This window comes from Propithecus coquereli, unplaced genomic scaffold, assembly GCF_000956105.1.
Source record: "Propithecus coquereli isolate 6110/MARCELLA unplaced genomic scaffold, Pcoq_1.0 Scaffold5, whole genome shotgun sequence".
NCBI classification, from domain to species: Eukaryota; Metazoa; Chordata; class Mammalia; order Primates; family Indriidae; genus Propithecus; species Propithecus coquereli.
Genome location: NW_012150840.1, coordinates 10,577,100 through 10,590,435, shown reverse-complemented (window position 1 = coordinate 10,590,435; position 13,336 = coordinate 10,577,100). Strand labels below are relative to the sequence as shown.

The following is a 13,336-nucleotide window of genomic DNA, read 5'->3' as shown; positions in this document are numbered from 1 at the left end:
AGAGGAACAGCCATCTCTAGAATGTGGTCCTGGTTCCATCACTGTCTCCAACTGGGGGATGACTTAATGCAGATGTAGATCCAGCCATGGGAGAAGCAGAACTTAAACTAAGCTGAGCAAAACCCTCTCTCTTCCTAGCTCTCTGGTCCACTCTCAGTGTTTGTGACTTCCCAGATCCATCAGGGACTTGCAGAGGGCAAAGTCCTTTGGCTTCCACAAGTCTGATAAACTTCAGGCATCTTTGAAACAGAATTTTTGAGGCAGAGAGGATATCAGAGGTCAGGTCCAACCTCTTAGCCCTATCAATAGAGTTTCACTGAGTGTGACTGCTCATAGCTGCCAAAAAACAAAACAAAACAAAAACACGCAACCAAAAAAATTTCCCTACATTAAGTTGAAATCCCTCCTGAAGCTTCCAGAAGACAGTGGAAGATGGACATGTAAACAGATAGGCCCAGTACAGTGGGACAAGTACTTCAGTGGTGATCAAAGTGTTAGAGGAACCCACGGGAGTTAATGATTCATTTTGAAAGTAACAAAGGAGATCACTGTCAGGGATGGCTTCCCAGAAGAGGTCGAGCTTTCCAGAGCCTGAGGTTCTTGACCTAAGGGACCAGATTCCTAGCCTGCTCTTCTACCACCCCTTTCATCCGCTGGGGCTTAAAAGCAGACTTTAGCATTTGACAGACCAAGTTTCATAGCCTGGCTGTACCGCCGGCTCAGCTAGTGGACCTTGGGTGGACCTTTGAGCCTCAGTCTCCTCATTTCTAAAATAGTTGACAGTAGCAGACGTAAGAGTGCCTACTGCAGTGCCGGCCATAGAGTAGGTACTCAATGAAAGGATATTATCAGAGCTATTGTCATTTTCGTTTAAGTCTTTGGTCCATGAGGAAACTGAGGACTGCTGGCCTGTCTAGGGAGCTTTCTTTTGTGTGGTGGCACCTAGGAGAACGTCATCAGGGCTCCATGATGCTATCATGTCGTTCAGATATCATTAAGGGTCTGAGGGGCTTCAGGGAAGGCAAAATTTGACAATTGCATGAGATTGGAGATGCAAGAACAGTATAATATCATCTCGTGTACTACTGCAAGATTCTCTATGTTATAAAGCCCTGCTGCATTGCAGCCACTGCCCACGTGGTTTGAGGCAGCTATAGAGCCACCAACCTGAGAGCTTAGAGCAGCAGAAGAAAAAGATATTACTTCCCAGGACATAATTGTAATCAATTATTCCTATAATTACTTGTTTGGCTCAATCCCTCATCAGAAGATAAACTCTGTAAGGCTGGAGATGCGGTTCATGGCTGTACCCCCAATCACTAGGACAGTTTTTGGCCCAAAATGGGCAAAAAGCAGTTGTTTAAAAAATGGATTTGATCCAAGAGGCTTTTGGTAAATCCAGAATGTGGGCTCTCCTTGACTTTTTCCTGGCCCTGATTCCTACTACTTTCCCTTAGTTTACTCTCTTATCCTATGTGGTCGCCTTGGAAGTCTAAATTCCATGCTTGGCTTTCACACTGCTCTGGGACAACCAAGAGCAATGCAATGTGTCCCTTTCCTTCTTTCCTTTCTTATAACCAAAACATCTTTGACTCAAAGGAACTATAGAGATCATCTAACCCAACCTGAACTTTATGGATGAGGAAGCTGATGCCCTGAGAGGGTCACTGACTTTGCAAGGTCTCACAGCACATTGAGACACAGCTGGGAAGGAAGTTCTTGTCCCTTGCTTCCAAATCTGGGGCTCTACCATTGCTCCCCTCTGTCTTGGAGTGTGTAGAGCCTCTAAGCTTGTGGAGAGGCCTCTACTTCTAGAAAGACTTACCTTGCTCTCCTCGGGCCCTTGCTCAAAGGGGTCCCCAAAGCGAGGGTACATACCAAGCACAGCAGTAACACCATGTGCCCTGGAGGCAGACAGCCAGAACACAAATGCTTACCTTTCTACTTACTAACTGTGATCTAGGGCAAATTACTTAAGCTCTATGAGCTCTAATTTGCCATCTATAATGATGATAATAGAACCTCCTTCACTGTGAAGATTCACAAAGATAATAATGCAAGAAAAACACTTAGCACCATTACGTTTTCCTCCTTGGATCCAAGTTCCAGTTGCGACAATTAAGCTACCTAAGCAGCGGAGTTCACATTTTTCTTACTCTTGAGAGAGTAGGGAGCTTAGTTCCTATGTCTCTCAGGGAGTATTTCCATGGAGAGAAGGACTCCGCACTGATTCTCACCCCCTGTAGGCGGAGGAAGCGCAGAGAAGATGCAGCGTGCTCAGACTCGGGTGACACGTCACAGCCAGCGCAGCCGGGCTGCACTTAAAACTTTAATGTAAATTGGCTGTGACGTCTGTGCAGGGGCCCAGATTTAGAAGCAGAGCAGGACGGCTCTACCCAGGCTGGTGACAGGCCCGGAGCAGTGTTCCCATTGGAGAAAGTGGAGGGCGTAGCAGGAGGGAGAATTTGTTCAGTCTGGCCTGGTGGCACTGTTTTATTAATGATCTGGAAGAGCAAAGGAACAGTGACTTTAATTAAATTTGCCAGTGATATTAAAAGATGTCAGGAGCCACTGCTGAGGACACAGACACCTTGCAGATGGCCCCGGGGGCATTAGGAGGATAGTCCAGGAAAGAGATGAGAGGCTGTGGGCTGAGCCAGGGCACCAGTTTGGCTGAGGGAGCGGAATGTGACATGGGGTCAGGGGGTCATTACAGGCAGAATCTACCCTGGGCCCGGCCTCCTTATCTACATCTGCTCTGTCTGCAATAGAGTTCTCTCTTCTTGCTCCATTCTTGTGTCCCTTCCAGCCGTCCTAAACCCTTTAGTGAAATTGGTTTTTCTGAAATATAAATCAGACCATGTCATTCTCCTGTTTAAAATCCTATCATTGGCTTTTCACTGCCCTTAGGATAAAATCCCATCTTCTCAGCCTGGCATGTGAGGCTGGCCACGAACCCAGTCTCCCTACTGCCCACTGTCACGTCCTGACCCTCTTGCCTTGCGCTGCGCTCCCGCTAATCCCGCCCGCATGGCTGGCTTTCTCGTGTCTCCACGTCTCTGCTTGGGCTGTTCTCTTTCTCTCAGATGCCCCTCCCACTTTCCTTTCTTTCTGGGTTTTTTTTTCCTCTTTTTATTTTATTTATTTATTTTGACTAAAGCTCACTCAAGCTTGAGGCTCATTTCAGGGATCACCTCCTTCAGAACGCCGCCCTGAATCCCTAAGCTGGCTGGGTTCCCTCTCCATGTTCCCACTGCATTCTGCTGTTACCTCCACTCTTTATAGAAAAAGTGTCTGTGTGCATCTCTCCCCCCTGCTAGATTGTATCTTTGAGGGCAAACACTGTGTCTTAGTTTTCATTTTACCCACTGGCATCTAATACCTGGCCTGGCAAATCACAGGTTTTTGTCAATATTTGTCAAACTGAACTGATGGGAAGGAGACTATTTGGGTAGGAGACTGCAGCAGGAGGCCAGGGCACCCCTGGTGAGCCTGGGGACTGGGCAGCTCTACCCAGTGGCTAGTCTGTCCTCTGAGCAGGTATGGGACAGCCACTTCGCCCCTAAGTCCACATCAGGCTGGAAACTGACTGGGGGCCATGGATGCTCTACAGCAAAGTGGGACATCTTGGGAAAATGGAGTGGTTAAAACCATAGTTTATGTCATCTGGCTCTGCTGTTTCCTTGCTGTATACTTTGAGTAAATAACTTAACTAAGACTCAGCTTCCCAAAATGTAGAATAGGGATAAAAATAATACTGATCTCATAGGGTTGTTATAAAAATTAAATCAGAAGTACTTAGCATTGTGCATACAATAAACATTTGTATATAATAATTTGTTATAATTATTTAATTATAAATTATTATTGATAATAATAACTATTATTAATATCTTTATTATTTGAAGGAGCCCTGGGGTCTCCAGTTGAGTCATATCTCTGAGTATGTCTCAGGGTTGATTAAGAGGCTTCTAGAACCACAGAAGATCATTTGGGTCTCTAAGGGGCTGAGGTAGACCCCCAGGAAGTTGGGATCTGTCTCAGTTGGTGTGTAGACCTGTGGAAATGGCATGAAAAACAACCATTGGCTTGGTCACCAGAGGTGTCCCCTCTCTCTCTAACATCTCAGCCGGAAACCATTTCCTGGCAGGGCTAGAAAGGGCAACTGGGAATTCACAGAGTATTTTCCACCTTCAATTCCAAAATCTGGGTGCAGGCATTTATTAGCCACCTCACTTTTTTGACTTTTTTTCCCATCTTTTCCTTCAGTTCATTTGTTTTCTCAGGCAATAGTCTTTCTAAACTTGCCCTTGTTCAAAGATGTCTCTAATTCTGACCATATGATAGCATATTCTCCATCAAAACCTTTTGCCACAAAGTGTCTGCAAGACTGAGGGAGAGCAAAGACCAGGTTCCCCCTTAATTGTCCCGGTATGGAAGGTAAACAGGATTCCGTGCCTCTTGTTAATCTACTGCCTCAACGTTCCATGTCCTTTCACTCCAGAAGGCCAGCTCTCTTCCCTTCCCTGTGGATACCCTACCGCTGTGGGGTTGGTCGGCCTTCACAGCTGCCACCTCCTGTCACCATGTTGGTTCATGATTAAAGAGCTGCTCCAGCTGTGCCTACCTTCTGTCTCCTCCTGCACGGGGCTTATCAGAATCCACAAAATGTCAGGGTTTTCAGAAGTCAAGGCAAAAAGCCAAGATCCTTCTCCCTCCACATTTCTCCAGGACGAGTGAGTGCCGAACCTCTGAATGGGGGTCTCTGTGCACATCACGGGTGACAAGAGCTTTCCCAAACTTTGAATATGGATGCCAAACATCTCAAACCACCCTGTTCTTCCACAATCATCCTCATAACCTCTTCTCCTTTGAGTGAGGTCAAAGGCAGAGGCCCCATGCACCTGCCGTGATGGCCCCCATTACCCGGACTAATGGGGATTGTGGGGCTCAGCTCTTGGCCACCGCCCTGGCGAACGTGAAACTAAGTTAATCCACAGAGCCCTTGGGAGGAAGTCCTTTATGGTTATGCATGCTGACATACTGTGTCTCGAAGGAAATTTCTCTTTTTGAGTACAAGCTTTGAGAATTTAAAGAGGTCCTACCTAACTGCTAAAAATCTAGTCTGGATTTGTCTGTGAGATCTCTAATATTTCCAAAGCAAATGACTATAATTTAGATCATAAAATGGCTTTAAAGAAGGCTGATGTCTGAGAAACTTCCTTGGTGGCTACATTTATTTGCTCCAAAAACATACATTTACTAAGCACCTACTAATCACGTAGGATACCACATTAAACACAAGAGAGACTGTCCTTGCTGTTATATCATTCACAGTTTAATGATTGAGTTAGACATTAATCATCTAATCCCAAAAATAACTATGTTATTTAAAAGTTTAACAAATGCTACAGTGGAAAAGTAAAGCATATGATAAGAGGACATAACAAAGGGAGTTGACCATTTTTAGGGATAAGGGAAAGTTTTTCTAAGAAAGTGCCCTTTAAGCTGAGATCTAAAGCCTTCATTATTAAGAGTGGGGATGTGAAGAAGAAACACTTGTTTCAAGGATGAATAATGGCATGTGCAAAGGTCTTGAGGTGGACAATAACTTGGTTTAAACCCAGGAGCAGAAATGAAGGCCACTGTTGTTAAAATGTAATAAGAGAGAGAGTGATGGGGATGAAGGAGGAAGAGAGGGAATGAGTTCATGCAAGTCTTTGAGGTCGTGGTAAGGAATCTGGTCTTTATATCAAGAACAAGAAAAAATTATTAAAGGGCCTCAAATAGGGGAATGATATGCTTAGGTTTTTGTTTTGTTTTGTTTTTTTAAGATTGTGGCTGTATGAGGGAAGTGGAACTGAGAACCAGCAAGAGTTGGAATGGTGAGTTCAGTTAGGAGGCCACTGCAGTAGATTCACCAGGTGAGGAGTGTTGGTGGCTTAGGCTGTGATGATGGTGGTAGAGATCGCAGGAGAGTTGATAAGATTTAGTGCTGGATTGAATAAAGGACAGGAGGGAGAGGAAGTCTTGCAGACTAGCGCCTGTTTTCTAGCATGAGTAACTGGGTGGATGGAAGTGCTATCTTCTGACATAGGAAACAGGAAAGAGGAGCAGGGAAGAAGCACAAGGATGTTGAACCCCTTAAGGTGCTGTGCAAATGCACATCAGCACTCCTCTATTACTAAAAGTGCCCCACGTGGTTGTGGCAGAGTGGGGATGAATGAGTAGGTTGCCTTTTTTGTTTTTTGTTCATTTGTTTGCATGGTTATTTTCATTCTCATTCCATCCAAATGAGGCAGTAAGTAGAAAGATAAGTATAGTTTGAATTACTTCCTATTCTTTTGAGCTCAAACTCACCTTTTAGAGGTTTGAGGACAGCAGATGAGGCTACATTTAACCCCAAAATATTGTCTCCAGTTAAAAAAACATATGCAAGATCCATTTCCATGTTATATTGATAATGATTTCTACCACTTGGCCCTTTCCAGGTTTGGGTTTGGAATTTGAGTGGCTGAAGAGAATCACCTTCCTGTAACTGGCCGCCTAAACTGTCCATAAGCATGTTTTTCTGGCAGGTTAAGAGCTACTGTGGCCTTGGTCTTAGGCACATCTTACAGGGTGTCAGTTTAGCTATAGTGTGGGTAGCATTCACTACGAATCAACTCTTTTGATTTCCCAAGCAGGCTCAGAATTACAACTTGCCTCCAGAAGTTTTGCATCTGGGGAAGGAATTTTTTCCCAAGTGGGATCAATTACACACAGAGCAAAGTGTTCTACTTGGAGGGACTAGCCCATGAAAATTCAATTCAGTATGCACCCTTGCAAATCTATGTCATGCAAGATTCTTGAGTATTTGACAGTGGGGTAAGGAAGGCTGAAAACCCTGGAAATAGTGTACGTGGAGATGAAGATTCAGGTCATATGTAACCTATTTTAAGTTGCTTCTTGAGAGCTCTCACAGGTAGTAGTGGGGTTGGGAGACAGGACTCAACAGGCTTGCTGTGTTTCCATTCCCCAATATTCCCAGCTAGTTCAAACCATTCTTCAACAGAGTCTCCACCAAATGGTTTTGAGGACATAGCAGCTATTTGTGCCTCCCATTGACATCTATTTTTCCAAGTGAGAGACTGCCCCATATGTTAGTGCAATATGTCACTGGAGGTGAAGCATCAGTTTGTATTGGTGGGAACCTGCCATTTGCTGGCCCCCTTTTCCTCATGCCTGTTCCTGCCTCTCTGATCTTTTCTAGGTCTCTGGCCTGTCAGGAGGACCATTGGTGCTGCGGTAGAAGCCAGCGGCTAAGTCTTGTGTATGGCGTGGTTAAGGTTGCAGCTTCTCACCTCTGCCTTCTTCCATTTTGGGCTGATTACCTTTGTGCTCTTCCTGAATGGTCTTCGGGCAGAGGCTGGTGGCTCAGGGGATGTGCCAAGCACAGGGCAGAACAATGAATCCTGTTCAGGGTCATCGGACTGCAAGGAGGGTGTCATCCTACCAATCTGGTACCCAGAGAACCCTTCCCTTGGGGACAAGATTGCCAGGGTTATTGTCTATTTTGTGGCCCTCATATACATGTTCCTTGGGGTGTCCATCATTGCTGACCGCTTCATGGCATCTATTGAAGTCATAACTTCTCAGGAGAGGGAAGTGACTATCAAAAAGCCCAATGGAGAGACCAGCACAACCACTATTCGGGTCTGGAATGAAACTGTCTCCAATCTGACTCTTATGGCCCTTGGTTCCTCTGCTCCTGAGATACTTCTCTCTTTAATTGAGGTGTGTGGTCATGGGTTCATTGCTGGTGACCTGGGACCTTCTACCATCGTAGGCAGTGCAGCCTTCAACATGTTCATCATCATTGGCATCTGTGTCTATGTGATTCCCGATGGAGAGACTCGCAAGATCAAGCACCTACGAGTCTTCTTTGTCACCGCTGCTTGGAGTATCTTTGCATACATCTGGCTCTATATGATCCTGGCAGTCTTCTCCCCTGGTGTGGTCCAGGTTTGGGAAGGCCTCCTCACTCTCTTCTTCTTTCCAGTGTGTGTTCTTCTGGCCTGGGTGGCAGATAAACGACTGCTCTTCTACAAATACATGCACAAAAAGTACCGCACAGATAAACATCGAGGAATTATCATAGAGACAGAGGGTGACCACCCTAAAGGCATTGAGATGGATGGGAAAATGATGAATTCTCATTTCCTGGATGGGAACCTAGTGCCCCTGGAAGGGAAGGAAGTGGATGAGTCCCGCAGGGAGATGATCCGGATTCTCAAGGACCTGAAGCAAAAACACCCAGAGAAGGACTTAGATCAGTTGGTAGAGATGGCCAATTACTACGCTCTTTCCCACCAACAGAAGAGCCGCGCCTTCTACCGTATTCAAGCCACCCGTATGATGACTGGTGCAGGCAATATCCTCAAGAAACATGCAGCAGAACAAGCCAAGAAGTCCTCCAGCATGAGTGAGGTGCACACCGATGAGCCTGAGGACTTCATCTCTAAGGTCTTCTTTGACCCATGCTCTTACCAGTGCCTGGAGAACTGTGGGGCTGTACTTCTGACAGTAGTGAGGAAAGGGGGGGACATATCAAAGACCTTGTATGTAGACTACAAAACAGAGGATGGTTCTGCCAATGCAGGGGCTGACTATGAGTTCACAGAGGGCACTGTAGTTCTGAAACCAGGAGAGACCCAGAAGGAGTTCTCTGTGGGCATCATTGATGATGACATATTTGAGGAGGATGAACATTTCTTTGTGAGGTTGAACAATGTCCGTATAGAGGAGGAGCAGCCAGAGGAGGGGATGCCTCCAACAATATTCAACAACCTTCCCTTGCCTCGGGCTGTCCTAGCATCCCCTTGTGTGGCCACAGTTACTATCTTGGATGATGACCATGCAGGCATCTTCACTTTTGAATGTGATACTATTCATGTCAGTGAGAGTATTGGTGTTATGGAGGTCAAGGTTCTGCGGACATCAGGTGCCCGGGGTACAGTCATTGTCCCCTTTAGGACAGTAGAAGGGACAGCCAAGGGTGGTGGTGAGGACTTTGAAGACACATATGGGGAGTTGGAGTTCAAGAATGACGAGACTGTGTAAGTAACCTTTCTGTATTCTGCCCCTCCCCCACTCCATCCCTTGCCATCTCTTTCTGTCCTTCTGTACTGCTCTTTAAAACTCTCCCTTATGTTTGTGTTAATGTCAAACTTTGGTTCCATTACAGGTATGCAGGATGTGCAGCCACTACTGGACAGGTTCCATCCACTTCCAAACTCTCCCTCAGTTTTCTCACTTTAAATTGTTCCTGGGCAAGAAATCCTGTGATAGGATCTAAGAACACAGAACATTTTGTCCACTGAAACTCAAACTGGTGGTTGTTGGGGGGTGTGGGGTGACAGAATTTTTGTGATATCAGATTTTGGAGAATTCTTGTGGTTAAGTAAGAGCTGGGAAACTGCTTGGGTCTCTCCTTCCTTCCTCATGGCAAGGGTGTATATGAGCTTTGAAGCCAATCCTTACCATTCTGGGACAGCAATAGCCCAATCAGAATATTCTCAAGAAAACAAGTGGCATTGGCTTTTTTCCTGGATGCCATATTGCATAGCCAGATTTCAGACACCTCTTCTTCAATCTGGAAATTGCAAAATTGATTTAAACTTGGCAGTCTCTATAAATGTCTATTGCCTATTTTATGATGCGAGTCTTGCCTAGCCTAGGTGAGATGACTCAGTATGGCTTGGATATCTTGGAGAAGCAGAGCTCCCAGGGCAGTGGCCACTTGTCTTTAGTCACAAGTTTATTCTCCAAAATCTGGCTAAGCAGTGAAAGAGAAGCATCTTAGGAATTATGGGAGAAAATACATCTTCCGTGTAGCCTTCTCTTTTCAAAGTCCGGGACTCCCCTGAAATACTTCTTCTCAGGTTCCTGCCTCATTTAGTCCTTCAGAAACTGTGGGTATTGCACTTCTGTTGTCTGTATTACCCTAAGGTCTCTCCCCATTGAACTCATTGCAAATTGGATGTTCTGTACTTTTCCCACACGCATAGCTTTGAAAAAGAAAGCAGAATGACTTTCCCCAGGATTTCCACCTTATGCAAGGGTAGACTTTCCAGGGTAGCCTAGAAGGAAGGAGGTGACAAAGGGATACTGCTCTGAATACTGAGCGTGTCCACAAGCAATAAGGAGGAGCAGGAGATGGTGTGAAGAATAAATGGGGCATATAGGAAGGGAGGATGTCAGACTGCTCCAAGAACCTACTAATTGCACTTTCAGTGGGAAATGAGACTATACAACTTCTAGAAGAACTCATGGAAAGGGGGAGTCCAAGGAACCTAAGGAGAAGTGTCATAGAAGTGCTTCCTCCCAGGTCCAGCCATGGGACAGAGCTCAAAAAGGGTTGGGCTGTTCTGGCAACAGAGCTGAGTGACGCACGGGGTTCCCCCCCTGTCCCTACTCAATCCTATCCTAATGATGTGACTTTGGGCAAGTCATTTAGTGGCTCTGGGACAAAACTCTCTCATATGCAAAGTGGAAATAATAATACTTTCCTTGCCTGGAGGCAGGGTCAGATCTTTTTGCAGTTCCTTCCAGCTCTAAGATTTTCTAAACCATAGACACAGGCGCTCAGTGTAGGACATATTTGCACTAGCCAAAAATGGAACAGGGGATATTGCCTCCTAAAGGGAAATCGCCACTGACAAATTCATTTATTAGAGCTCTGTTTAGTCATTTTGCTGGGAAGGATAATCATTTGTTAACGTAAGTAAAAACCTGTGCCTTCCAGAGAATACTATCCATTTATATGTGCTCTGGGGAGAGTGTTTGTACATACAAATGAAGGACAGGCCCTTGCTGGGAAGACAAACTTCATGAAATTTCACACATGTTTATGGCAATGTCAGTATGTAAGAGGTTATTGTCAGGCGTTAAATGACATCAAGACCACAAAATTTGCGATAATTTAAGAGACTCATGGCTCCTCTGATTCAGCGCCTTATCTACCCATGGCACAGATAGTTTTTGAGAGATCAGAGACTTGGCTCCCAATTTCCTCATTCTGTTAATCAATTTTACATCTAGGATTTCTGAATATGACTAAAGCTTCCTCAAACTCATTTGTGTTTTCAGTTTGTATAATATCTTGTTGTAAATGAGCCTCATGAATGATCATTTCTGGGTGATATTAGTTCTAAGTATATGTCAACCTCCAGAAGTTTGAGATTCTGGCCCAGATATTCTAGGGTTTGGCAAAAAAATCTATGTTCCCATCTATCCCTTTGCATTTTTTTAGATATCATTCATTGCAGAACAATAAGTCCAAAACCCAGTAGTCTGTCCTCACAGAACAGCCCTACCCTTGATACTTTCAATTGCAAGTTTACAACCAGAGGCAGTATCATGTAGCAGAAAAATCATAGACTCTAAGTACTCTGGGTTAGAATTCTAGCTCTGCTACTGATTTAACCATGTGGTTTGGGGAAATTTTATTAACCTATGAGATCATTTCCTCATTGGTAAAATGGGGGTAATAATATCTCTCTTGTAGGGCTATTATGATGATTCACGATATGGTGTGCAATGTACCTGGTACATGATATGTGCCCAGTAAATGAGGCCTTAATAGGAACACAGATGAATTAGCAATGTCCTTCAGAAGACACTGTTGAGATGATCAGGTGACTTGGATCTCTGAGTGACCATAACTGATGAGCATGCTAGTTTTTTGGTTACCATAAAGAGTCCTAACCTAAATTCATAAAATATTAGAGCTAGAAAGGACTTTAGAATATCTTCTAGAGTAGTGCTTCTTAAATTTTAATGTGCACGTCAATCACCTAGGGGTCTTCTAAAATGCAGATTATAATCCAGAAGTTCAGGGCAGGGTTTGAGATTCTGCATTTCTAACAAGCTCCCTATGTTGCTGGTCCCAACTTAGAGTTGAAAGCTCTAAAGCTCTTGATCAAACCGTGAGACCCAGAAAAGAAAGTGGTTTTTCAAAGGACTTGCTTAATTGAATCGTGAATGCCTGTTCTCTGATTCCAGTTTTCAAACCCAATTTAGCTAGAATCTGGCTCTTACCCCTGAGGTCCTGATAATTGCAATCCTAGTATGGGAACTGAAACTGAAAACTTCAGGGTACTTGGACAGAAGCTGTGTGATATTTGGAATGATTCTGCTTTTGATCCCTCCCTCTTGGTGTATAGCTTTCTTTGCCTACCTAGCCTGGTAGTATTGTAAACTTTGCCCTCACCACACTCCTCTAAATATAATCAAGTTGAAGTCAGGCCTATGCTTTATCAATAATATTGGATCCGTGAATTCACTTATTTGGTTTCATGTTTTACTTCTTCAGAGGTGTCCTTAGCAGCATGGTAGCATGTAAAAGTAAGAACTTTGGAATCTAACCAAAAAAAATATGAATCAGTCACTTATCAGCTGTGTAACTTTGAGCAAGTCACTTCATTTGTCTAAGGCCCAGAATTTTTAGAAATAATAATATTTATCTTTCAGAGGAGTAATAAGTACCAAATACAAATATGCAAAAATGCACAGTGCCTTCCCATAGAAGGTACTCAGTCATTCAACAAACATTTATTAAATATTTGCTATGTACTAGGTACATAAGGGAAATCAGGCAAGTTGGCATTTTTGCTTTCAAGGATCTCACTCTCAAGTGGAGAGGATCAAAGTGTACAGACAAATAAAAACATGTGGGAGAAGTGGAATAATTGAGAGATTCAAGAAAAGAGGAAAGAGAGCTCCCTGCCATGTGTGCGGCACCACTAAAGTTTCTAAAGTAATCAGCATTAAGGTGGTAGTAGTGACAGGAGTGAAGTGGGAATAGGCACATGACTAATTTACATTTATGTTATAATTAAACCTTGACATTTGAGAGAAATATTATTGATGTCTTCATGATCTAGAAGAATCCCCACCTTTGAGACTATCACTATAATAGTTCATGAGAATTATGGCCTTTAAGACTACAGCGTACAATGACAGAACCTCGTGGACATAGGGGTTCTGCCTGCACACTAATGTCACTCAGAAAGAAGCGACTGGCCCCCGTATGCCAGGCTCACAGTACACCTCTGCAAAATAACAGATTATCGCAGCTCATGGACCTTTGGGGTCTCTAGGAATAGTCAAAGCCACAGATGTCAAAGATGCAAATGCCAAGATCTACTATAATTATTAATAAATAGCACTGGCTTCCTTCAAAGAAGAGAGTATTGGCTGGGGTGCACAATTTCTAACCAAATCAGAACGTTAAAGCTGGAAGGTATCTGACTTTCCATTTTATAATTTATGAAGCTGAGATTCACAGAGGGAA

At 44.1% G+C, this 13,336-nt stretch overlaps 1 protein-coding gene across 5 annotated transcripts in view; it reads left to right on the top strand.

Moving 5' to 3' along the window:
* The window catches only part of SLC8A3 (solute carrier family 8 (sodium/calcium exchanger), member 3), a 137,169-nt gene that overhangs the window by 11,478 nt on the left and 112,355 nt on the right, over positions 1 to 13,336 (top strand). For all 5 annotated transcript variants that reach the window (XM_012656094.1, XM_012656093.1, XM_012656092.1 and 2 more), the window contains exon 2: positions 7,253 to 9,098. Coding sequence is in view for 4 of the 5 variants with exons in the window: in XM_012656093.1 (XP_012511547.1) it covers positions 7,315 to 9,098 (1,784 nt within the window). In the remaining variant the exon portion in view is untranslated. The remainder of the gene's footprint in view (positions 1 to 7,252; positions 9,099 to 13,336) is intronic.